This window comes from Vicugna pacos, chromosome 9 (genome assembly GCF_048564905.1).
Source record: "Vicugna pacos chromosome 9, VicPac4, whole genome shotgun sequence".
In the NCBI taxonomy this organism is placed as follows: domain Eukaryota; kingdom Metazoa; phylum Chordata; class Mammalia; order Artiodactyla; family Camelidae; genus Vicugna; species Vicugna pacos.
This window is the reverse complement of record NC_132995.1, coordinates 7,832,752-7,859,343: the sequence shown is the minus strand read 5'-3', so window position 1 is coordinate 7,859,343 and position 26,592 is coordinate 7,832,752. Positions and strand designations below refer to the sequence as shown.

The 26,592-nt window shown below is 53.0% G+C and overlaps 1 protein-coding gene across 7 annotated transcripts; it reads right to left on the bottom strand.

Annotated features, from left to right (window-relative positions):
- Positions 1-18,769, bottom strand: BBC3 (BCL2 binding component 3). 7 transcript variants are annotated; one of them, XM_072966784.1, is made up of 4 exons: positions 18,746-18,769; positions 4,816-5,104; positions 3,218-3,408; positions 1-1,104 (listed from the first exon to the last, which is right to left on the bottom strand). In XM_072966784.1, exons 2-4 carry the CDS (start codon positions 5,087-5,089, stop codon positions 988-990), a joined length of 582 nt encoding a protein of 193 aa, XP_072822885.1. In that variant the 5' UTR covers positions 5,090-5,104; positions 18,746-18,769; the 3' UTR covers positions 1-987. The 7 variants fall into 7 exon arrangements, with proteins under 7 accessions (XP_072822885.1, XP_072822884.1, XP_072822886.1 ...); XM_072966783.1 differs by lacking the exon at positions 18,746-18,769 and adding an exon at positions 8,971-9,457; XM_072966785.1 differs by lacking the exon at positions 18,746-18,769 and adding an exon at positions 7,781-8,094.
- Positions 18,770-26,592: the final 7,823 nt, after the last annotated feature.

The following is a 26,592-nucleotide window of genomic DNA, read 5'->3' as shown; positions in this document are numbered from 1 at the left end:
TCCACTGTTCCAATCTGTTTTATTGAAAAGGAAACATACAAAAATCATGTACAAAAAAAATTAACCAAACATGTACAGAAAATTCATTCCGTTATCTACAGCAGCGCATATACAGTATTTTACAAGCTGGGCCATCCCTCCCCGCTCCCAGACTCCTCCCTCTTCTGAGATTTCCCCCCCTCCCTGACTCCCCATCTTCCCCCCAGCGCTTCGCCCCGGGGACTAAGGCTGGGGCGGTTTCCGCCAAAATATCCCACCCCCCAAATGAATGCCAGTGGTCACACGTGCTCTTTCTAAACCTATGCAATGGGATTGATGGGGGTGGGGGGTGGTCGCGGGCAGAGCACAGGATTCACAGTCTGGGCCCCTCCTGGCCACCCCCAGATGAAGGTTAGGCAGGCATGTCCACCACCCGCCGGCTGGCTCAGGGAAGATGGCTGGGCGCTGGGCTGGGGCAGCCATCAGATGCACCCCACTCTCTGGCTCCAGGAGGCTAGTGGTCACGTTTGGCTCATTTGCTCTTCATGGGCCCCCTCCCCAGGAGGAGGGGGGGAAGCACCAGGGGCCTGAGGCCAGGCCCAAAGTGAAGGAGCACCGGGAGGGAAACTCCCCCCCTAGTGTCACCCCTGCAGCTGGAACGGGCAGCCAGCACCAGCAGCCTTTCCTGAGATGGTGGTGGGCGGCAGAGGCGGGTGGCTCAGTCCCCACCCCCTTGGTCACCGCCGCCTTCAGACGCTGAGTCCGTCAGCCCTCTCTCCCCTGGCTTCTCAGCCAGGGACCCAGGAGTCCACATCTCCATCAGTGCACCCCAGGCTGGGCCTGGGCTGGATCTGGAGTGTCTGTCCTGGCCCGCCCGTAGGACAGGCAGGGCTGGTAGTCCAGTATGCTACATGGTGCAGAAAAAGTTCCCCGCGCTGGCCAGGGCGTCAGGAAGTGGGAGGGTCCTGCCCCCCGTGTCCCCGACGTCCACCGGGCGGGTCCAGGCACCTAATTGGGCTCCACCTCTGGGGCTCCACGGCCCCTGGGTAAGGGCAGGAGTCCCATGATGAGATTGTACAGGACCCTCCACGGCGAGGGGCGGTGTCGCTGCTGCTCCTCTTGTCTCTAGGGGAAGAGAAAGAAGAGGAAGTTAGAGTGGGCTTGGGACAGGGGTGCAGAGGTGGCCAGGTTGAAGGGCAGTGAGGAGTGAGGCATGGTCCTAAGACTCAGCTAAGCCCTCGACCAACCCTCTGAGGCAGATGTCATTATTACTGCTAATCAGGTTCAAATCCCAGTTTCTCTGCCCACCCTGGGTCAATGTCACCTCATCTAGAACATGAGAAGGGGATGGAGAGGATATGGACAGGATGCCCTCAGCACAGTGCTTGCACATATTAGCTGTGATCTCCTATTTCCTGGTTTTCAGATGAGGTTACCCAACCAAAGGCACACTGGGCTGAGCGGTGGGGCTGGATGGCAACCCATCTGCCCTCCCATAAAAGGCTAATGAGACAGATAGAAAGGAGCAAGGAGCCCACAGTCTCAGTGATTCTAGAACAATGTATGGTAGAACTGGGAATGGTTCACCATCTGTGTGGAAGATGCATGGAAGGATGTCCAGGCAAAGCTAACCCCCTGCCCTCTCCCCAGTGGCAGGATGAAGGCTTGGGGTGCCCTCTAAGACCCTCTCAGTTCCAAAATGCCAGAAAAGTGGGAACGAAGGAAGTGAGATACAAGACTCCCCACTGATAAAAATGAAAGGCAATACTAAAAACTTGGGAATAGCTGTAGTACTCTCCGGCTCCCTGTACTGACTGCGTGGCCAGGTCCTGTGCTAATTTAATTAGCAGGGCCTGCCTAATCTCACCCCTACCAGAAGGGAAGGAGAAACCCATTTCACAGATGCAAACAAGGTCAGATAAACCAGACTACTGATCCTACTGGGTGCCTGCGGGTGGGCTGCCTGGTACCAGCATGCTTCCTCACCACTCCCCGCCGACTTTTGCAGTCAGGAGAAGATGGCCAAGGGGGCACATCAGATTGGCATAAATTTCAAAAGCCTGCCACCTTGCACTGCCATGGAGTGCCACTTGGCACTAGCCACCTTAGTGAGCAGACCAACAACCATTTAGCTAAGGCTGAGTTCTGGCAGACTACCCAGGTGTCTACTCTGGAGACACACGTATGCCCCTGGAGATGTGCATCGTTTGGAGAAGCACCCTAACCCCGCAAAAATAAAATAAAATAAAATAAAATTGGACACATTTTTGGAGAATCCTACATATCCATTAATGAGAAAATGAATAAGGATAGTCTACGTCGATCCAACAGAATGCTCCGTGGCAGTGAAAATGAATGAACTAAAGCTCCCTTGCCCATATGGCTGAATCTAAAGCATAACATAAAGGGGAAAAGTTTGGAAAGGAACACATACTGTATCGTGGATATTAAGTCCAAAACGCCCCACAACCCTAAGCATTTTTTCTGGCCTGGTAAATACGAAGTAAAAGAATAAACATCTGCAGAGGAATGGGACAAGCCAATTTGAGAGGTTTCCTTTGGAAGTGGGGAGGGGAAGAGGGTCCAGGAGGGGAACAAGGGACTTCACAACATCCGGTTTTTGTTTTCCTTTGAATAAGCAAGCAATTTGGGTGTAATGTTCAGGTTGGACAGAGCTGGGTGGTGGGCGCCCTGGCGTTTGTTATTCTATGCTCACTGCTATAGGCTGCAAATATTTTGTTTTAATGAGGGGCCTAGCTGTGGGCCATGGGGGCGGAGCCCTCGGGGCGGAGCCTTTGGGGGCGGGGACTCAAGCGGGGCGGAGCTCGCGAGTCCGCCCCCAGCCCTCCCGGGAAGCCGGGTGGCGCGCTGCTGCCGCGCGGGCGGGTGGGAGGGGCGGGCGCGGCCGCGCCGCCGCTGCTGACTCACCGGCTATAAATAGCCCGGGATATATGAGCCACTCCGCCGAGCGCCGCCCTCAGTCCCCGCGGCCGCGAGGCCCGGGCACGCCGCGGCGCTCCAGGCTGCCCCGGCCCCAGGCCTTACCCTCGTCCGGGCCGTGCCAACCGCGGCGCGGGCCCTGGGGCGGCTCCGTGGACACGCCGCCCCTCCCAGCCGCCTGTCCCCAGCGCGACCCCACCGCGCAGGGCAGCAGCTGCAGCACATCTGGCTGGGCCACCCGCAGCCCCCTCCCCGGCGGGAAGTCCCACCTGCCGTCTACCCCTCCCCCAGCACTCACCCGCCGCTCGTACAGCGCGTTGAGGTCGTCCGCCATCCGCCGCAGCTGGGCCCCGATCTCCCGGGCCCACTGCTCCTCCTCCCCCCGGACTCCCGGGGCCGCCTGCGTGGGGCCGCCCGCCAGGGCCCCCGGGGCGCTGGGCACTGGCGATTCCAGGTGCTGCTCCGCGGGCGAGAGTGAGGGCTGAGGACCTGGGAAAAGCCGAGGGGCGTGGTCAGGACCCACCAACCCTCTAAGCCCTGAGGTGTCCTGAGGGACCAGTTAGCCAAGGCTTGCTTCTCCCTTTTCCAGCCGCCCGATTTCTCTACTGCTCCCCGCCTCATTTCTTGGGATTCCGTTTCCCCGCTCTAAGAGCCAGATTTCTCAGCTCTTATCCCCATGCAAAAGAGAGGTCCTGGTCAGGCCTCCCTGGGGTTACCTGTCTAGCCAGCTACCACCCCAGGACCCCTGTTAGTCTGGAAATGTTTCCTCTTATCCGACCTAAGTACTACTCTTCCAAAACGGGGCCACATTTTGACTGCTCCGTTTAACAGACGGGGAAACTGAGGCTCACCCTAAAAAGTGGCCCAAGGTCACACAGGGATACAGTGACTGACTACACCCAGAGTCACAAGCCTCAGGTCTCCTGCCCTCTAGTGTCCAACCACAGTGAAGCCACACCCCCGGATGTGGCAGGGGCCTGGAGACCAGAAGGCCAGGCTGTGGCAGCCTCTGAGCACGGGCTTGGGGGGCTGGGATGCGGGAGATGCCTTCCTGCCCCCGCCCCCATTCTGAGCTCCTCTGACGTCTCTTCCTCCCTTCTGTCACACCAGGTCCTGGCACGAGGGATTCCTAAAACAGACCTAAAATCAGGGCCTCAGTTTCCACACCTGTGACCCTGGTCTAGCAATCGGGTCTCCTCTTGCCTCTGCTGCCAGGGAACTGAGCCAGGGAAGTTTTGTCGCTCCTGACCTCTCTGGACTCCACGGACGGGGTAGGGGTGAAGGTGGAGAGGGAAATCAGGACAACCTTTCCCTCGTCACGGGCTGGGATGGGGCTAGCCGGGCACCACAGGGTTAATAGCCTATCAGGCAGGGGACCTTTAACCCTTCCCTCCCCAAGACCCGCCCCCCCAACTCATTCCCAACACAATGGCCCCTCCCCCTCTCCTTCCTCCGCCCGGACTGCGGAGAGGGCGGACCCTGGCCAAAGAGATGCAGATAAAGGCAAAAGGCCACCCTCGACCCCTCCCCGAAGTCCCTAAGTGACAGTCCTCTCTCTGCCCACACTCTCCAACTACAGTCCTCAGGGGGGTTAAGGGGACCCGGACCAGGAGAGGGGGGCTGGGAAACAGCTGTTGCCCCAGGCCCGGAAAAGGCCGTGGGCTGCAACTCGGGGACTGCAGTCAGATTCCAGAAGGGACTTCCCACTCGGCCTCCCCCCACCCCCAGCCTCCCACTCTGTCTTCCTGCTTCTTGCAACACAAAGACCACACTGGCCACACCCTCCCCGTGGCCCGGCCGGCTCGCCACCTCCCCCAACTTGCTCCCACTACTCCCGTTCCTCGGGGGTCTCCCTTTCGGGGCTCCCAGCATCCCTGGTGCGGGGCGGGCACTCACCGTCGAGGCGCGGGCCTCGGGGCCGGCTGCGGGGACCCCCAGGCCAGCGGGGACCCCCCAAGGCGGCGGTGACGGCGGTCGGGGCGGTGGGGGCGCAGAGGTAGGCGGCGGGCAGCAGGGCGGGGACGGCGGGGGCAGCGGGCAGGCCGGGTTCGCAGAGGCCGCAGGACACGGCCGAGGGCACCAGGCGGCTGAGGGGGAAGGGGCGCGGGCCGTCGCGGGCCAGGCCCTCTACGGGCTCCGGGGAGCTGCCCTCCTGGCGTGCTCGGGCCATGGCGCTCCCTGGGGCCTGCAGGACAGGGTAGAAGGGTGCGGTCAGCAGGGAAAGGGGGGCGCCAGGACCTCACGATGCACACACCCCACCCGGGGTATCCAGGGCACCCCCACCCCTGCACGCAGTGATGAGCACACGTGGCAGGCAGAGCTGGCGCCCACAACACACACAGGGCCCAGATGAGCTTGTGATGGCCCCACAAGACACACCCCCGCCCAGGGCTGACCCCAGGCACCATGGGCTGACCAACATAGCATCCCATGCACCGGGTGATGGGCACATGGGAGGGACAAGTAGGCACGGGATGGCTCTCACAGCCAGGACAAGGGCTCACACAGGACCCAGATGGAGAGCTCTGTCAGGTGTGTGTGTATGAGGGCTGACAGCCCCACAACACAAATTCACCCAACCTGGGACTCACACAGGCCGGTGGGGCTAACTTCCCGAATACAGTGATGGGCACACAGGGAGGGCAGCCAGGCACCGTGATGGCTCCCACAATACACACAGGGACTTACACAGGACCCAAATGGCGAAGATTGGTGAGGTGTGTGGAGGGGACACAACACACACAAGGGCTCACGCAGGACTGGCCAGCCTGACCTCCCACCTCATCTCCCATTTTCCCATTTGCACAGAAGCACTGAGACACTCCCAGGCTTGGACATGGCTACTCAGTCCCCAGGACACACACACAAACACTGACCAAAACATGGACATACATATACATACAGACCATCCGAAGAGCTAGCCACACAACGCCTCTGGCTGGCACTCCATCCCCTCCATCCCACATACAGACTCAGAATCTCACCCACTGACCCACTCTGCCCACACAGACACACAATGCAGCCATCACAAGCAGACAGAAACACACATTAAATAGACTACGCCACACTTCTCCAACACACCTGCCCCTCCCTACAACACACATGCAATAGATGAGACCTACACACCTCAGGACTCACGCATATCAGCACAAAACAGTCATCCATGGACACACACAGACCAACACAACCAAAACACACCCACTTGCCACCAATTCTCGAACCCCAGGACACATGTAAAGCAGAGACACACAGACATCGTCATCAGACCCAGATGCAGCACCACATGCCGGCAACAACACACAGACACAACAGAAGACAGCAACCCACCCTCCTCCCTCAACCTCAAAATCACCAACTGTCAGCCCTGGACACACGCGCACGCGCGCACACACACACACACACACACACACACACTATAGCGAACTCTAATCCCACACTGCCCAGCAGCACGCACACCTAAAGCACCCACAGAAAACACTGGTCTCACGTGACTGACATAAACACTACACACACGCAGCCCACATGACACACATGAGCCAGCCGATCACAGAGACAAGCCCCTCAGACCCAACACACACAAACACACACACACACAGAGGCTCAGACACAGCCCCATACAAGAGGCTGCCAGCAACACCCACTGACTGCTCCGCACATACCCCACAGAGCCCAGGTCCGCAATTCCCAGACACTGATGCCAGACACACAAGCCAAACAGACTGAAACAACCCCCCACCAAACACACGCACACACAACCACGCAGAACTCACATAGACACCTGGATAGAAAACAGACAACGTCATTCAGCATAAAGGCTCAGCTGAGGACACATGCCCTGGAGCTATACAGTCAGAAACAGTACACACAGGCAAGATAACACAAGCACACACAAACAGCACATCAGGCAAGACGCACATATAAACACACAAACAGCTCACTCAAGCAGCACACAAACACACTACAACCACACACTGGAGCACAGCAGGCAACAGAGACCCACAGAATCACCCCTAAAGAGCACACACAGACAACTCTCACAGAGAACACACACATACGGAGGTACACTACACATAAACAGAGCACCCATCCCTCAGGCACGCGTATCCACACAGAACGCCACATAAACACACATGGGGACAGTGCGGACACCCCATGGGCCACAGCCCCCAACATTCCCCAAGACTGACACAACCACTCTCTGCAGACCCCAGCACAAACTCGGAGCCAGACACACGCACACACCCAGGCGAGACACCTGCAGATCCACAACCCCGCACACGCGCGCTCCCACGGCGGCCCAGACGCCCCCCTGCGCTGTCACGGCCCCCCCAACCCCGCCGCCGCCACGTGCGCCTGCCCCGCCCGCCAGGCGAGCGCGGGGCCAATAACCGGCTGTTGCTGGGGCGCAGCCCCCGCCCGCAGGAGCCGCAGACTCCACGGCCCGCGAGCCGCCCCCCCTGTCGCCGCCCCCAGCGGGCGCGCGCCCGGGGTGTGGCCGCCCCTCCACACCGTACCCCCCCTCCCCGCCCCTCCCGGGCTGCGGGGGCCGGGGCAGTCGGGGTCGACTCACTTCCCCGGGGCCGCACTGGCCGCCAGGGGGCGCTGCCGAGCCCGCACCCCATTGTTTGTAAACAAACCCGCCAGACCGCTGAGGCACCTGCGCGCTCGGACCCTCAGTGCCTACCGCCCAGAGACCCCAGGCCAGGGTGCCTGGTGGGGATGGAAGGCAGGGAGAGAGTGAGGCACAGCACGGGGATGCAGCCCCCCCCAGTGCTCTCCGAGTGCACTCCCGCCACCTCCTCCAGGGAGCCCACCCGGCCTGGCCAGTCCCGGCTGTCAGGACTCGGGAGCGCACACTCACCCCGGGGGCATGAACACGCCGGAGGGGATGGTGATGAGGGGCGGGCGGCTTCCTTCAGGAGGGCGCGCCCGCCGAGCGCCGCTCGCTGCGGCGGCGGCTGCTGCTGTGACTGCTGCTGCTGCTATTGCTGCTGCTGCTCTAACTGCAGTGGCGGCTGCTGTTGCTCTTGCTGCTGCGGCTGCTCCTCGGGCCGCAGGCGCCTCCGCGTCCTGACCGCCGCTGCTGCCGATTTTGCCGCCGCCGCCGCCGCCAGGCGCCCGCTCGCATGTGGCTCGCGCCGCGTCTCAGGCCGCCCGGCGGATCCCGGGCCCGCTCGGCGGCCGCCCCGCCCCGCCCCGCCCCCGCCCCCGCCCGGCGGGTCCCACGCCCCGCCCCCGCGTGACGCCAAGGCCCCGCCTGCCCGCCCGCCCGCCGCGGACAAGTCGGGACTTGCAGGCGCGCGCCGCTCCCCCTACCTCGGCGCGGGGGCTTTCCCTGCAGCCAGGGGCGGAGCAGGGCCCGGCCCGGACGCGGAGGCGCGCTGATCGGGCCGCCCAGGCGGCGGGACCGTCGGACACACGCACTGGCACACTGACACACTGACTGGGACCCACAGACATACACACCCAGAGATGCGTACGCGGACCGGCCGGCTGACGCTCCAGGGTACACAAAGTCACGTGCTTACAGGGCTACCGGGACAAGCCAACTCGCAGACACAGAGTCCCAGTCGCGCAAATGAACACTCTGGACACGGTAGTGGACACACAAACTCACACTGACGGGGCACACACATACACACAAGTACGAAGTCTGACTTGCTAACCGGGTCACCGGTCGCGCCGTCCCGGTGTGAAACAATGTTGCACAAACACCCACACTGTTTGAGGATACCTAGACCCACAAACCGACTGTGTTCACAAGCGTCCTCACTGAGCCGGTACCAACAACACACACACACAGTGGCGGGCCCACAAAGACACAGGCTGAGAGCTTCTCAGGAAATAGAAACTTCCTGATAGGTGCAGCCGGCCACACACACGCACACACAACACCTGTCACAGGGACACCTGGACACACGACTTGATCTAGATGACATGTCTACAGGGACACACACAGACACACCCACGCCAGCTCACAGTGGACACATTAAAACTGTCAGAAATTGACACTCACAGACACAGATCAAGTCAGACAGAAAAAAAACTGACCTCCCAACAAACAATCACAAAGTCACACCTGTGACAGGTTCCTGCTAACTGGCCCACCGATGGGACACAGTCCAGGAGCATGTACACCTGACCACGCTCGCCACGAATCTGGTGGGGGACCCGGAGCGAGAAGAAAGCCCTGGGCACCTGGCATGGACATGCCCGGGCAGCCCCTGCACTGACTCTCCCCCGGTTTTCTGTCTTTCAGTTCCCTTTCCTTTCTGCGTTTCCCATTGTCACTCCCTCCCCCACTCCGATGCGGTGACCCGTGGTGGCCTGCCCTCTCCCAGGGCTCTGGGGCTCTGTCTCCCCTGCACCTTCCATTTCCTCTGAGTCACACCGTGTCATCAGAGGGTGAGTGCCCTCTGAGTGCCCAGCTCTGGGCTGATGGGGAAGGGACACCAGATTCCAGCAAAGTCTTGTCTGGGTTCTCAAACTCCCTCCAGGGCTAGATCCTTCGTTATCCTAAGAGAAGCAGAAAATGCAGGTCTCATGTGTCATCTCCCTACTTTACATATTGGACACTAATTCAGCCTCCCTCTCATTTTCGTTTTCCTCATTCAGTCAATCATGCATTTCCCCTTTCTTTTCCTTCCAGTGTTTTTTAAACAATGGGTCAGGACCCATATGAACAAACCATGGATGGTGAAATCAACTTGCGGACCTTACTGTGTTTTATTCAAATTTACTGAGATATATTTACCTGCCATAAAAGTCACTCTTTTTAGGTGTAGCGTTTGGTGAGTTGTGACAAGTATGCACGATTGTACACCACTATAATCAAGATTTGAGCCATTTCTATCACCCCCCCACACTTTCCTTGTGTCCCTGTATAGTCACTCCTTCTACCTGCAACTGTTCAATCCCTAGTACCTCCATTAAAAAAAAATAGAATATCATTTTTAAAATCATGATGTCAAAGGAAAATATTGTTTTGTGAAAATTTTATTGATGCATAGTGAATATATATCAAGTTATACAGAAAGTGGATGTATTTCTGCCTATAAATCGAGTTGAAAAGTGTTGGAGAAATGCTGCTTTGGACATTTATTAAATGAGATCATGCATGGAAGTCATGAAAGACAGTGTCTCACATGCAGTGAGTGCCTAATCAATGTTAGCTATTACCACTGGTATAACTCAATATTGTCAGTGTTTGCTCTGTGCCTGGCGGTGATGAAGTTGGGAGAGAGGCTCATGGACCAGCCTGGACCTGTTACTGATCGGTGCCCTAAAGCTGCCCAGTATAGGTCGGGAGACCAGGAAGCCAGATGTGTTGGAATGTTCTTCTCAGAAGAAAACAAGCGTGAAGGAGCCTGGCTTGGTGGGTAGGGGTGGGAGAGGAGGACATGGCCAAGAATCTAACAGGCCATCAGCTTTGGCATCAGTCATGATCCTTCCCACTATGCAGTCCCGATCCTGTTCCAAATTCTGGCATCCTATCACCACAGACCGGGGTGTGGGAGTGTCTCCAACTCAAGAGCCAATGTGAAATAAAAGAGAGAAATGAGTCCAGGGGAATACGAAAGGGCGTGGCGGGGACTGTGGCTAAGGGGAGGAAGTGTGTGCCTGCTAGTGGCATACAAAATCAGAATTCAAAACTGTGTGGGCAAAGAAAAAGAAAGTTTGGGACTGGCTGAAGGGCTGCCTTTTTGAGACTCCCTCTACTTTAGGGGCCCAAGGAGGGAGAAGGCCCCACCTCTGTCCTCCCAGAGTCAATTCCCCTCCACCCATAACCTAGCAGGTCTCTAGACGCACCGAGGGACTCCGTCCTCTAAGTTCCTGGAGAAGCATTCTGGGCCTCCCTCCAACCCTGCCTCTGGTCCCTGCTCCCCTGGAGAGGAGACAGGGGGCTCTGAAGATCTGAGGGGATCATCGATACTTCTGATAGAGGATGAGAAATGGGTAAATGGAGCTACAAGCAGAGAGAGGTCAGAAGACTCAGATCTGGGGGTGGAGGGAGTCAGAACATGGGAGGGACCAGATGGAGCGAAAGTGAGACAGTGAGAGGGGTCCAGGTAGGGTGTCTGGGGGTAGGGGGCTGGGTCAGGCTTGGCAGAGACCAGAGTTTCTTAACTTCCTCTCTACTGACACTGGAGGCTGGATGACTCCTTGTTGGGGAAGAGGGGGCATCCTGTGCTTTGTAGGATTTTTAGCATCACAGCTGATCTCTATCCAGTAGCACCCCCTCCCTTTGTGACAATCAAAAATGTCTCCAAACACTGCCAAACATCCCCTGGAGGAGGCAAAGTCACCCTGGGTGGCTTTTAGCATTGGCTAAAAAAAATCTTTCAGGGTCCCCACAGTTTTGGCCCATTCCCTCAAAGCCTGGCCACAAAGCTCACCCAAGAGCCTGAGCTCTGGGTTTTGATGGCCTGAATTTGAATCCTCAGCTCTGCCACCTACTGGCTGTGTGACCTTGGGCAAGTGGCTGCCTCTCTGTGCCTCAATTTCCTCACCTGTGAGTTGGGACAGTACAAGTCCCTGCCTCAGAGGATTTTGCAGAGTAAGAAGGTCAATAAAATAAAGATAAAAATAAAAGCACTGGGATAAACAACAAAGTCCAACTGTCTAGCACAACTCAAATTGAAAAAGAACATTGAAAGGAATATATAGATATATAGAACTGAATCACTATTCGGTACACCACAAACTAACACAACATTGTAAATCGACTAAATTTCAATTAAAAAAATAAAAATAAAGCACTGAGGCCTAGAGGGTCCTTTATACATGTTGCCCATCATTCCCACCAGCATGGGGGTCTGTGTTCCCTCCAAGACTCCAGACAAGGACTCAGACCCTCAGGTTGGGGCATGGGTTTCAAACTGAGCCTGCGGGCCGGCCACCAAGCTGTTTCACTGGACCTGAACAGTTTCTCATTTTGAATATTACTGTCTCTCACAGTGAGGAGATAGAGAAGTCAGACTTTGAAGACAGGCTACCTGGGTTCAAATGATGACCTTGAACAAGTAGCTTCCTCTCTCTGAGACTCAGTTTCCACATGTGTACAAAGGGGATCACCACTGAACCCCAAGTGAAACGTGAAGATAAATGAGCTCCTATTTAGAACGCACGCAGAGCAGTGCCGGCGGTGGTAGCCTCCACGTGAAGCTCTGGTTAAAGACAATAAATGTCCCGCCTAGTTTACTGCAGACCCACAACCTTCCCCAATATCTCGACTGCCATTCTGGGGAAGTAGATTTCTCAGCGCGGGAGCGGGAGTTGGGAAGGACTTAACTTTTCACTGCAGGGCCTGAGTCCCGGCTCTTCGCGGTGGGGAGGGGGCCTCCTGGGTCCCCTTAGTGCAGCCGGCCTCCCAGGCCCGGAGGCTGGACTGGAGCCGGGTGGGGGCTGGGCGGGGGCGCCGGTGTCCGCAGGGTCCGAGCGGCCGGCGCGTGTGAAGGTTACCGCTCCCCGGCGGGGCGGGGGCTGCGCGCTGTTGCTGGGGTCTGCGGGGCCTGCCTGCGCCCGCGCCCCCCCTCCTTCCCGGCCAGCCAGTGAGCGGTACCCGCCGCCGTTGCCAGGGGAAACTCGCCGCCCCGTTACCCAGCAACAAGCCTGGCCCAACCAGGCGCGAGGGCCCCCCAGGCCCCGCCCGCCGCTGCCCACCGCGTGCCCAATGCCAGGCGGGCAGAGCCGGCCCGGCTCCCGGAGACGGCGAGCGCGCTCATTGGCCGCCGCCGCGCCCGCCCGCCCGGATCTGGGGGTGCCCTCGGCGCGGGGGGCGGGGAGCCGGGCCCGGGGGAGCTGCCGGGCACACGGTCTGCAAGCCTGCGGGCGGCTGGGGTGAGGCCCGGGCTGGGCACTGCCCCCAACCCCCGCACTCCCCACCCCGCCCCGCACTCGCACTCTCTGGCGAGGATGGGTACTTGGGATGGGCTGGAAACTGGGGCCGCGCATCCGTCCCTCCCCGAGGAAGGTACCGCTGGAGTTGGCCTTGTGAAAACAGGAGAAAGCGTCCCCCTCCCAGAAAGAGATCTGGGCATCCTGACCTCATGAAGACAGGGGCTGGTTGTCTGCACCCACACCCCTGCTCTCCCCCACCCCGCCGCCCAAACAGGATTCAGGAATCCTGTCTTTGAAAAACAGGGGCTGAGGATCCCCACCAGAAAGGGACTTAGGCGTCCTGACCTCATAAAAATAGGGGTGCTCCCATGCCTCCCCAAAGGACCTAGGCATGCCCTGTCCTGTGACAACAAGGATATGAGGCCCCTCCCCACCAAGGGGACGCTCGTTTCCCAGCCCTTGGAAGCAAGTGTTGAGGATAGCCCCAGAAGGGGACCCAGGCTGGTCTGATTCTGGGAAAGTTAGAACTGAGCACCCCACCCCCACAGGCAACCAGACCTTTGAGGTGTCTTAGAGCCCCTGGGCACCCTGGCCCCTCACAATATTGATACTGGAAGACCTCCCCAACAGTCACCAGACCCCCTAACTCATCCAGATTATCACCTGCCCAGCCCCAAGGGGTAGACCGGCCAGCTCCCAACCCGCACTGTGCTATTTCCCCCAAGGTCTAGCTTGTTGATCTCCCAGGACCCAGGTGTCTGACCCCACAGCCACTCCCTGTTCTCCTTGGCACTCAACCTCCTCTGCCTCTGCTGCTCCCCCTCCCCTCCAACACACAAGCCAAAGTCCCGGGAGTCTAAGCCCCAAGTCTCTCGGAACCCCTTCCGGACACGCGAGGTGATGCAGCCCCTTACAGTGGTGCAGGGAGCCCCTTCCCAGTCCCAGGCCCCTGGGATGCCCACGACTCCAGATCTGTAAGATCCAATCTCTCAGTGCCTTTAGTTGGCCACCAGGGATCCTGGACTAGAAACCTTCAGCCTCAAGGGACCCTCATGGGAGTGCCCAGGCCACTCTGGGGAGGCTTAGATTCCTCGGTCCTCAGCCCAGGGATACCCAGGCAGCCGGGACCCCAGCTCCAGACCCTGGTTGAGTCCAGGTGCACCGCCCCTACCCTGGTACCTGGGGGGGGGGCGGAGTCGAGGATTACTCAGCCTCCAGAATGAGGCGATGACATCATCCTAGGGGGGGGTTGACTAATGGCCGCGCTGGGGGGGGCGGGGAAGTTTACCCGGTAACAGCGGCTGCCGCACGGCCCCGCCCCCCAGGGAAGGGACAGGAGAGGGAGGCATAAGCACACACACACACACACACACACACACACAATCCCACTCAGCATCTCCCCCTCCCCCTGCAGCATCCCATATCACACACATCTTACTGGGGCAAAGGCAGGGTTGAGTGTGTGCGTGTTTGTGTGACTGTGTTTGTGTGCTGGACAGTTCTCTGTAAGTAGGCTAGGTCAGTGTGCTGTGTGTCAAGGGGCTGACTTATGAGAGTTGTGGTTGTGGTCAGGGTGCAGTGTGTGTGATTGTGCCGGTGTGCTCTTGTGTTGATTGTGTGTGACAGTGGGATGGTGTGTTGTGTGTCAGCATGTTATGTTTGTCTCATGGGGTGGCTGGGACTGTGTGATTGTGTCAGTGTGCTATTGTGTAATGTAAGGGTATGCTGTGTGTGAGTGTGACGGTGTACCTGTGTCTCTGTGCTGTTTTGTGTCATGTGCTGGTGTGCATGGGTAAGATGATGTGTGTCCATGTGATTGAGTTTGTGTGACATTGGGATTTTATATGTGTTGGAATGATGTCGTGTCAGCAGAAAGGTCTTAGTGTTGTGTTAGTGTGGTTGTATGCACAGTGTAACACTGTCAGTGTGGTTGTGTCATTTTGATTGTGTCTGTGTAATGCTGTGTGTTGGTGGGATTGTGTGTATACCACCAAGGTTGTGTGTGTGCCCAATGCTGCACGTCCATGGGACTGTATGTAGCACTGTGTATTTTGGTGGAATTGTGTTATATTGTGTGTGGTGGGTATGTTGTGTGTCACTGTGATAGTCTGTGCCCATGTGCTTTGCTGTGTGTCTGGAGACTATGTACGCATGTCACTGGTATTGTGTATCTGGGCATTGCTGTGTATGGTGGGATTGTGTATGTAACACACTCGTATCTGAAATCTGTGTCTATGGGACTGTTACTGAGACTGTGTGCATCTGTGCAGTGCTATGTGTCATTGTAATTTTGTGTGTCATCTTAATTGTGTGTCACAGTGATTGTGTTTGTCAGGGTGATGTGTGTCCATGGGACTGTGTATAGGTTAATGAGACTGGGTGTGTCTGTGCAAAGTTGTGTGTCTCCTGTGACTGAGTGAGTTGTTGTGATTGTGTGTGTCACTGTGTGTGCCAGGACCAACTAACTGCCTGTGGGATTAGGAGGTGTCACTGTGATTGTGTGTATCACTGATATTGTGTGTGCCAGGGATGAAGTCATGGAGATTGCATGCGTCTGGGTGATGCTGGGTGTCAGTGTGGCTGTGTGTTAGAATAATGCTGTGTGTCATTGTGATTGTGGGTCTGGGCAGTGCTGTGTGTCCTAGAACTCCGTGTCTCTGAGATGTTGTGTGTCTGCGTGATGCTGTGTGCCTGCGTATTCCTGCGACCGTGTGTTATGCCACTGTGTACGTCGCTGTGATTGTGGGGGGCAGGGGGAGGCGATGCTGCATGTCCCTGGGACAGTGTCTGTGTGGGAGCCACTGTGATTGTGCGGCAGCGTGCTTCGCTGGGTGTCGGGGGAAGGTGCGCGTCTCCAGGCCTCCTGCCCGAGAACAGCGGCGCTGCTCTCTGATTGGCTGCGGCCTCGCCAGTGAGAAGCTCCCGAATCCTGCGGTAACTTGGTAACTCGGTAACTCGGCCGCCGCCGCCGCCGCCGCCGCGGCGGGGATGGGGGGTTGGGAGGGGCCCCGCCCAGATCCCCCAGGACCCGCCCCTGCAGGCGACCCTAACCCCAAGTGCCCCACCCGGCTCGCCTTCTCCCCACTGGCTCCCCCACCTCACCTCAATCTCTACCGCCCTGACTTCATCTCCCTCACCTCTGCCTCTCGGCTTGCCCATCTCTGCCACTCTCTAGATTTCTCTCTGTCTCTGCCTTCCCCATGTTTGTCTCCCCCGATCACTGTCTCCCTGCCTGTCTCTTTCTCTTTCTGGCTCTATGTCCCACGTCCCAGCCCTGTCTATCCCTGTCTCGCCACCATCTCTGTCTCTCCTTGATCTCTTTCCCCCATCTCTATCTTCCTGTCTCTCTCTCCACCTCTGTCCCTCCAGAGACTTTCTCGGTCTGTCTCTCCTCTCCGTCTCCCCTCCTCTGCCTCAGTCTCCTCATCTTTGTCTCTTCCCACTTCTTGTCTCTGTCTCCACCCCCACTCTCGCTCGCTCGCTCGCTCCCACAGTCCGGCTCAGAATTCACTTTTCATTCTGCGGAGACAACCAGGGGGACCATTCGCTACTTCATCCTTGCCCCTCTCCGCAGGCCCAGGCTTCTGGCAGCAGGCCCCAACGCAGGGCAGACTTCAGGAAGGACTTTCCGCCCTGGTTCAGCACCGGAGTTTTATCTCTCGGGCCAGGCGGAGCCCGGGCGGCCCCGTGGCTTCCGGAGGCGCCCGGGCGGGATGAGCTCACTGCAAGTTGGCTTGGATTTCATCAGCTTCCTCTGCCGGAGTTGCCCCAGCTCCTCGTCCCGCGCGGTCCGAGCTGGCGAATCCGCCGGGCGCCTGCTGCCCCCGAGCGGCGAAAGGCGGAAGCGCAGGCGCCTCGTTAAAATCCCACCTTGGTTATTCACGATGTCACCAGCTCCCCAAAGCTGCAAATATGAACCCATTTCATCCTCACAACAGCCCCACGAGATACAGACTATTTTAAATCCCATTTACAACTGGGAAACCGAGGTCAAAGAGGAGGTCGGACGCCTGAGGTCACATAGCTGGTGGATGGAGCCCTTTGGAGGCTTACTTGGGGAAAGAAGGGAATGCTTGGAATCACCAAGATATCTGTGGTCATTTATTCTTATATTAATTCATTCAGCAAATATTTGAATCTCGGTGCCAGGCACTGCTGTAGGAACCAGGGATACAGCAGTGAAAAAAAGCAGAAAAAAATCCCTGCCTTCGTGGGGCTAATACTCCCGTCTGGGGAAGACAGACAATGAATAATGAAAGTAACCATACAAAGTGAGTCTCAAAGTAGGAAAAAGAAGCAGGGAAGGAGGCTTGAGAGTGTTGAGAGTGGTCCTAATCACTAGGGTGACCAGGGGAGGTCTTCTCAAGAAAGACATCATTGAGGAAGAGCCCAAAGGAGGTGAGGGAGCAAAGAGTGCCCCAGACAGAGGGAAGGGCAGGTGCAAAGGTCCTGAGGCCAGCGTGGGCTTGTCCAGAAGAGTGAGGCGCTACTGTGCGGCTGGAAGCGCTGGAAGGGCTGGAGGGAGTGAGTAAGAAGAGGGTGGTGGGAGGTGGGGTCTGATAAAGGATTAGATCGTCGTGATGATTTACTTTTTGCTCCGAGTGAGGTGGGAGCCACCGGGGAGATTCTGAGCAGAGGGAACGTGAGCTGACTTAGTTCTTAAGGCGCCCCCTGGCGGCCAAGTGAGAAACAGGCTGTGAGCACAGAGAGCAGGAGACCAGGGAGGAGGCTACTGTAGTGACACAGATTAGGGTGGTGGAGACTAGACTAGAGTGGTTATCGTGGGGCCAGGACAATAGTAATAGTAGTAGTAGTAGTAGTAGTAGTAGTAGTAGTAGTAGTAGTAGTAGTAGTAGTAGTAGTAGTAGTAGTAGTAGTAGTAACAACAACAACAACAACAACAACAACAACAATAATGGCAGTTCTTATATTTTATGAACCTAATATAGCCAAGCTCTGTGCCAACTCATTGCTTTACACAGCTGATCTCGTTAAATCCTTATGACCGCCCTGAGAGGCAGGAGGTGGAGGTGGGGGATGTGGGATTCTGGATTTATTTAGATTTTATTTTGAAAGTAGAGTCTACATGATCTGCTCAGTAGTTCTTTGTGGATTCGATGGATAATAACAACAGTAGTTTACACGTGTAGCGTGTGGCACTGACTCAGTGCTTTAACTATATCATCTTATTTAACCCTCACAACCTATCCTTAGCACCATTTTACACAGAGGGAAACTGAGGCAAGAAAGATTAAGTACCTTGCCTAAGCACGATGCAACTAATAATTATAATAATTTACTATAGAGGTGGTATAGTGGGCTATGGGAATCAGAAATATCCCTCTGGGTTCAAACCCCGGCTGGGCTTGAGCTTGGACAGCTCACAACATCTCTAGGCTCTGGTATCCTGCTTTGTAAAATGGAGATTGCAAGAATACCATCTGTACCCAGGTTTTGGGATGAGTTGATGAGGAACAAAAGTGAACCCCAGAGGTAGAAAATGCTCTTTAAATGTTAGTACAAACTCTAAGGTCTGGGGCTACAGAGATAGGTAAGATCTTAAAACAGTCATGATGAAAAAAATATTCATTCAGTCACCACAAAGGGCTACAAGGTTTGAGTCTTGCAACAACTCCTCCAGGCAGGACCCCCTGATTGCCTCCCTGTCTCCTCCTAGTCTCATAGGAGCTCATCTTGTCTGTACCTCAGCCTGAGCTGCTTGGGTCAGGGAATGTGCTGCCTTTTGCCTCCTATTGGGCCTGGCGGGCCTGCCCCAGTCACCCTTTCCAACTTATACCCGCTGAATCGAGCCACCACATTCCTTTTCTCCACCTGTATTCACCTGACTTGACCCCACGTTTCAGCCTGGCCTCTGCTCAGATGTCACCTCCTCAGAGAAGCCTTCCTGGACCATCTCTGACCCCTCCCTCTGCCTTATTTTGCTCCACAGTGCTTCTTTTTCATATTCATTTCTTCAGCTACTTACTGTTTGTCTCCTTTTGGAGAAAGTGAGCTCCATGGCGGCAGGGACATGCCTCCAGCATAGCTGTACCTTCTAATCCCAATTTCACCGATTGAAAAACCAGAACCAGGTTCCGCAAAGCAGGCTTCGTGGTTTAAGGACTGTTTTTTGAATGAACGCGTCTGGTTATGTAAAACGGCAGGGAGCAGGCCACACTGCCCCCTCGTGGCGAGTGGGAAACTCGCACCGCGGAAGTCGGCCGGCAAGGCTCTCAAATTTCCTGCAGATCTTTGGGTAGCCTGATACTACGTACGCACTGATGCTACAACTTAACTCCATTTCGCATTAAACACAAAGCACTTTTTACGAATTACATTTTTTTCTTTCCTTTTTAAAAAAACCAAAGTAGAGGAAATCTGCTATGGTTTTTTTTTGAACTTTCAAATTTTAATGTCAAAAAATTTTTTTTTGGTAGTGGGGAGGTAATTATGTTTTTTTAACGGAGATACTGAGGATTGGACCCAGGACCTCCCGCATGCTAAGCTTATGCCCTACCACTGGGCTATACCCCTCCTCAATTTTCTCATCATTCTGGGGGCCAGAAGTCTGAGATCAAGATATTGGCAGGGCTGGTTTCTTCTGAGGCCTCTCTCTCCTTGGCTTAGAGACAGCCATCTCACCTCTGTGTCCTCACATGGGCTTCCCCCTGTGTGTGTCCGTGTCTAATCTCCTCTTCTTATAAGGACACCAGTGATCCTGGACTAGAACCCACCCTAATGACCTCACTCTCACTTAACTACCTCTGCAAAGGGCCTACGTCTAAATGAGGTCAGATACTCGGGTTCCTGGGGGGAGGCTAGGACTTCAACATACCTTTTGTAGGGGGGCACAAATAAGCCCAAAGAGGGGCTGTTATGTTAAAGCTTCTATTAACATCTGTATATATGGCATGTCTTTGGGGGGACATGTGTATGCAGTGCTGTTGGGTAAACCCCTTGAAGTGGATCAGCTGACTCACGAGGTACGTGTGTACATTGGGCTGTAGCAGAACTTGCCCAGCAGTACCTCACAGTGATCGGAACATTTTACATCCCAACCAACCCAGTGGTGGATGAGAGTTCTGGCTGCTCCACGTCCTGGTCAGCACCTGATGTTGTCTGGCCCTTTTATTTGAACCATTCTCTTGTTGGTAACAGCAAAGTATTCTTTGCATGGTTTCAAGATAGCCTGAATTTTCCAAGAATGCAACTATTCCTTTCAAGAAAAAATTGTACCTTGTTTTGTTCAGAAACCAGTCAAGGGTTCTGCACCCTTCCTGATAATCATGTCACTACTGCAATCTCCCTTCTGGTATCAAAGTCACATCGAAGTGTCTCATCATAGCATCTTGAGTCATCTTGCTGTCCCAGCTGCTGCCTCCAAGCTGAGTCTACACACACACACACACACACACACACAGCCCTTCCTCAAAATCTCAAATATAACAAAAGACTGTTGACAATATTCTGCTGGCGATTTCTGGAATTCTCTTAAACACACTCGTTAAAGCAGGTGAAAAAATTTGACTCTATGTTTTCCAGTGTAGCTGGGTTAACGCATTTTACATATGTGTTGCTTTTTTGTGTATGGGGGAAGGTAATTAGGTTTGTTTGTTTATTTGTTTATTTAATGGAGGTATTGGGGATTGAACCCAGAATCTTCTGCATGCTAAGCACGTGTTCTACCACTGAGCTATACCCTCCCCACTACATATATGTTGCTTTAGTATACATTACTTTCCTTTAATTTTGCCTTTAGGTTGCAGTTAGGTTTTTTCAAAATAATGTATGTGGGTAGGACACACTGTCTCTGCATCTCATTTCAGGACAGGAAAAGGGGGATTATGGAAGCAGTTTTTGTCATAAAATGTGTTTGGGATCCCATGGGGTTGGGACGTGTTGGTCTAATGGGTTTGGGAGCTGAGAAGGCTCCGTGACAACTGGGTCGCTTTAGTCATTCAACATGTATTGAGACCCTACTGTGTGCATGGCCCTGTGCTGAACAGAGCTGGGGACACAGCAGTGACAGAGGCAATCCCAGCCCTATCCCCACAGGGCTCAGAGGCCACTGGGGGACACAGACTTGTCCCCAGGCAGTGAGGACCCCGAGTGGGCAGAGTTGGGATGTGGGAATACAGGACCACTGAAACAGGGATACCTGACTTAGCCTGGGGTCAAGGAGTGCTTCCTGGAGGAGGTGACATCTGAGCTGATCCCTGAAGGATGAGGACAACTTAACCAGAGAAAGAGGCTGTGACAGGTGTTCCAAGCAGGAGGAACAGCCAATGCCAAGGCTCAGATGAGGGAGAGCGTGTTGTTTTCAAGGAACCCAAAATACCTTTCAGTGCGGCTAGGGCAGGATTTCTCAGTCTTGGCTCTACTGACATTTGGGGCTGGATGAGCCTTTGTTGTGGGAGCTGTTCTATGCATTGTAGGATGTTCTGCAGATTCCCAGCCTCATCCCACTAGATGCCAGTAAGGACCCTCTCCCCAGCTGTGATAATCAAAAATATCTCCAGACACTGCACAATGTCCCCTGGGGGAGCAAAATAACCCCTGTTGAGAACCAGGGGGTGAAGACATGGAGTGTGAGGATGGGAGAAAGGGAAAGATGTGGCTGGGAGGGTCAGCAGAGGACTGGGCCCGATCGAGTCAGCTCTTTCCGTCTGAGGGACTCTGTGCAGGACGGGGCCATGTGGAGGCGGCAAGTCCTGGGGCCTGGGTTCAAATTCGGATCCTGGGGTGGGGCTTCAAGATGGAATAGAAGGACATGGAGCTCACCCTCTCCAACAAATATATCAAAAATACATCTACAGTAATAGCCTATAATGAAAAAGAATATGAAAAGGAAAATATATATGTATGTATGACCGAATCACCATGCTGTACAACAGAAGTTAACAAAACATTGTAAACTGACTATATTTCAATAAAAAATAATAAAATGGGGGGAGAATATAGCTCAGTGGTAGAGAGCATGCTTAGCATACACAAGGTCCTGGGTTCAATCCCCAGTACCTCCTCTAAAGATAATAAATAAGTAAACCTAGCTACCCACCAGAATTTTTTTTTAAAGAAAAAAAAATCAAATCAAAACTTGGTGACGAAACTATATCTGCAGGTGGAACAATTCTCCCGGAATACTTACTGAACGTTAGCAGAAGATTTTGTACAACTGGACCTACAGGGAAAAACTTCACAAAACCGGATAAACAACAAGGTCCTACGGTCTAGCACAGGGAAGTATATTCAATACCTTGTAATAGCCTATAATGTAAAAGAATATGAAAAGGAATATACAAATATATATTCACAATTGGATCACTATATTGTACACCAGAAACTAATACAACATTGTACATCGACTAGTCAAGAAAAATAAAACAAAAAATTCTGACCCTGCCACTGTAGTGGTTGAATTGTGGTCCCCAAGACATGTCCACAGTGTGATCTTATTTGGAATAAGGGTCTTCGCAGATGAGGTTAAAAGTAAGGATCTTGAGCTGAAATCATTCCGGACCTAAGAGAGGACCTGTCCTTATGAGACAGAAAAGGAGAAGACACAGAGACACCATGAGGAAGGCCTGGTGAAGGCAGAGACTGCAGTGATGTGTCTACAGTCCAAGGGATGCAGAGAATTGTTGGCTGCTTCCGGAAGCCGGGAGAGAGGCAGGGAACGGTTGCTCCATCACAGCCTCCGGAAGCAAGCCTGCCAAAACCTTGATTTCAGACTTCTGGCCTCTGGAACTGGGAGAGGATACATTTCTGCTATTCTGAGTCACACAGTTTGTGTTCATTTGTTATGACAGCCCTAGGACACCAGCCCAGCCCCTTAGCAGCTGCGACCCCTGGGCAGAGAAGCCCCATTGAGCCTGTCTTCCCCTCTCTGTGAAATGAGTATAAACAAGGCACTGACCTTTTAGGTATGTGATGCAAATTAAAGAGAGTGTCCCTGACACCATAAAATCTCCTAGAAGAGAACATAGGCAAAACATTCTCTGACATAAATGGTAGCAGTGTCTTCCTAGGACAGTCTCCCCAGGCAATAGAAATGAGAGCAAAAATAAATGAATGGAACCTAATCAAACTTACAAACTTTTGCACAGCAAAGGAAACCAGAAACGAAGTGGAAGGACAACCTATGAGAATGGGAGAAAATATCTGCAAACGATGCGACTGACAAGGGCTTAATCTCCAGAATACACAAACAGCCCACACAACTCAGTAACAGAAAAACCAACAACCCAACCCCAAAGTGGGCAGAAGACCTAAGCAGACATTTCTCCAAAGAAGACACACCAATGGCCAATAAGCACATGAAAAGATGCTCAGCGTTGCTAATTATCAGATAAATGCAAATCAAAACTACAGTGAGGTATCACCTCACACCAGTCAGAATGGCCATCATCAAAAAGTCCACAAACAATAAATGCTGGAGAGGCTGGAGAGAAAAGGGAACCGTCCTACATTGTTGGTAGGAATGTAACTTTGTGCAGCCACTGTGGAAAACAGTATAGGGATTCCTTAAAAAACTAAAAATAGAGTTACCATGTGATCCAGCAATCCAACTCCTGGGCATATATCTGGAGGAAGCTCTAATTAAAAAAGACACACACATGCCAATGTTCATAGCAGCACTATTTACAACAGCCAAGACATGGAAGCAAATGTCCATTGACAGATGACAGGATAAAGAAGATATGGTGCATATATATATATATATATATATGTATATGTACACAATGGAATACTACTCACCCATAAAAAAGAATGAAATAATGCCATTTGCAGCAACATGGATGGACCTAGAGATGATTGTACTAAGTGAAGGAAGTCAGACAGAGAAAGGCAAATATCATGAGGTATCATTGTATGTGCAATCTAAAAAAAGGACACAAAAGAACTTATTTATAAAATAGAAAGGGACTTACAGACATAGGAAACAAACTTATAGTTACCAAAGGGGAAGGGGGGGAGAGATAAATTAGGAGTCTGGGATTAGCAGATCCAAACTACTATATATAAAATATACAGACAACAAAGTTACTGTAAAGCACAGGGAACTACATTTAATCTTATTATAATTTATCATGAAAAAGAACATATATATGTATAAGTGAATCACTATGCTGTACACCAGAAACTAACACAACATTGTCAATCAACTCTACCTCAATAAAGAAAAAAGAGAGCATGTTCTTTTAAGCAGTAAGTTGGCAAACATTGGTGAAGTGTTCAGAGGCAATCAGCGGCTGTTCCCTGGCTAGGGGTGTTTCAGGGAACAGTAACATAACAGTGACAGTTAAATGCACCAACTGTGTGCTGGGCACTGTTGTAAGTGCCTCTTGCTGCTGTGAAACAACACACACTTATTTGATGACAGTTTTGAGAGTCACAGCTGCAACATCAATTTCACAGGGTCAAAATCAAGGTGTTGGCAGGCCACGCTCCCGCGGGAGGCGAGGCTTGAGGGAGAATCAGTTTACTAACCGTTTCAAGCTTCTTTTCTAGCTGTGTTCTGTGCATCTCTTGGCTTCTGGCCCCTTCCACCATCTTCAGTACTAGTATCTCGCTTCAGCGGCAAACAGCTTTCTTCTTCATCAAATCTCCTTCTGCTTCCTTCTTATTAGGACCCTTGTGATTTCACTGGGGCCTCCTGGATGGTCCAAGGTCGTCTCCCCATCTTAGGAGTCTTAACTTCATCATCTCTACAAAGTCCCTTTTGCCACATAAGATAATGTTCACAGGTTCTAGGGATCAGAATGTTGACACCTTAGGAAGCCACTATCAGCCTACCCCTCCTGGAGGAGCCCAATGAGGTGGGCACTGTTATTAACCATCATTTTACAGAGGAGGACAGTAAGGCTCAGAGAAGTTAAGTAACTTTTCCACCATACCCCAGCTCAGCTGGCAGAGCTGGGATTTGAACCCAGGCAGCCTGGCCTCAGAGTCTAAGATGTTGGCTGCTCTCCTCTCTGTCTCCCTGGGGTCAAGCAGCCCCAGATTCAAATTCCAGGTTGGCTGCTGAGTAGCTTGGGGCCAGCACCTTCAGCTCTCCGAGCCTGTGTCTTTGTGTCTAACTGCTATAAACAACAAGGAACTACTATATGGCACAGGGAACTACATTAAATATCTTGTAATAATCTATAATGAAAAAGAATATAAAAAAGTGTATATATGTATATGTATAACTGAATCACTTTGCTGTAGAACTGAAAATAACACAACATTGTAAATCAACTATACTTCAACTAAAAAAATTAAATAAAATGGGAGTGAAAATGTTCACCTCCTTGGCTGGCTGGCTGGGGGAAAGGGATCAGGACTGCCCATGGCTTTGCTCCAGGGAGGTGTCCAGTCAGTGGTAGTTTAGCTGACCTTTGGATTCTTCTGGCTGGGCCTTTGCATCCTCCTTTGCAAAGTAGAGATGACTGTGAACTCCCTTAGTAGCTCAGAAAGTCCTGGTAAGACTGCTGAGTGCCCCAAGGAGGGACTCACTCTTAATCTCATCTTCTGACCTCCAAGAGACAGACTGAATAGTGTTCAGTTTCACTCTTTAATCAGAGAGAGGCAACTCAAACTACCTTGAGACACACGGAGAAAGTGTAAGCGCCTGAGCTCCTAATTTCCACGGCTTCATCTAATACCCTGGGACCTTGCAGTCTGGGACTCCTTTTCTTCAAGAGGCTGCCAAGTTGGTATAAAGTTCAAGCCTCACACAACCTGGGTCACCTGTGTTCATCTTTGCTGGAAATTAAAAATGTGAGTTAACCTTTGATTCAGTGATCTGTCTTCTTAGGAGCCATAATAATGGTCTCCATTTATTGAGAGCTTACAATATTTCAGGCCTTGTGCCAAGCACTCGATTGTTATTAATTCATTAATCCATTGAACTCTGCACAACAAACCCAGTAGGGAGGTGTTATGGCATCCTACAGATGAAACAGCTGAATTCCAGAGAAGTTTCATATATGGATTGCCCAAGATCGCAGTTTGTAAGTGATAGAGCCAGGATTCAAAGCCAGACTTGCTGTGGGAGAGGGTGTAGAGTGCATGCCTAGCAAGCGTGAGGTCCTGGGTTCAATCCTCAACTCCACCAAAAAAAAAAAGCAAGTAAACCTAATTACCTCTCCCCTGCAAATAAATAAATTAATAAATAACCAAAGCAAAGCCAGGCCTTCTGGCTTCAGAGTCCACAGTCTTTTCTTTTTTTTTTATTGTTTTATTTTTAAATAACTATAGATTCACAGTAAGTTTAAAAAGAAGTACAAAGAGGCCCTGTGTATTCTTTATCCAGTTTCCCCCAATGGTAACATCTTAATAACTATAACAAAAGCAGGAAATTGACATGGGTACAATCCACAAATCTTATTCAGATTTTGCCAGTTTTATATGCACTTGAGTGTGTCTAAAGTTCTGTGCAATTTTACCATGTGTTGGTTGGTGTATCCAATTCTATAATCAAGATACAGTCCTGCAGAGTCCACAGTCTTAATCGTAACAGGAGTCCTTTTTGAGCAAGGTCACAGATCATGTACTCACAAAGATAGGTGTCCACAGAAGTTCAAGGCAGTGCATTTGGCAATCTCTCCAACTGGGAACAACTCAAAGTCCCTGAGACCAGCTGGGCCAAATTATAGCTCATCTCTAGCACAGACCATCACACAGCAGTGTAAAAGGTTGCCAACCATCATTGTTAAGTTAATTATGTACAAATTTTGGTAAATGCATGTAACCCTCTGGACTCTGTAGCCAAATCCAGCAGATCCTTCTCTGAGCTTCTTCCAGTTCCTGGAATGCACCAAGCTCACTTACCACAGTGCCTTTGCACAG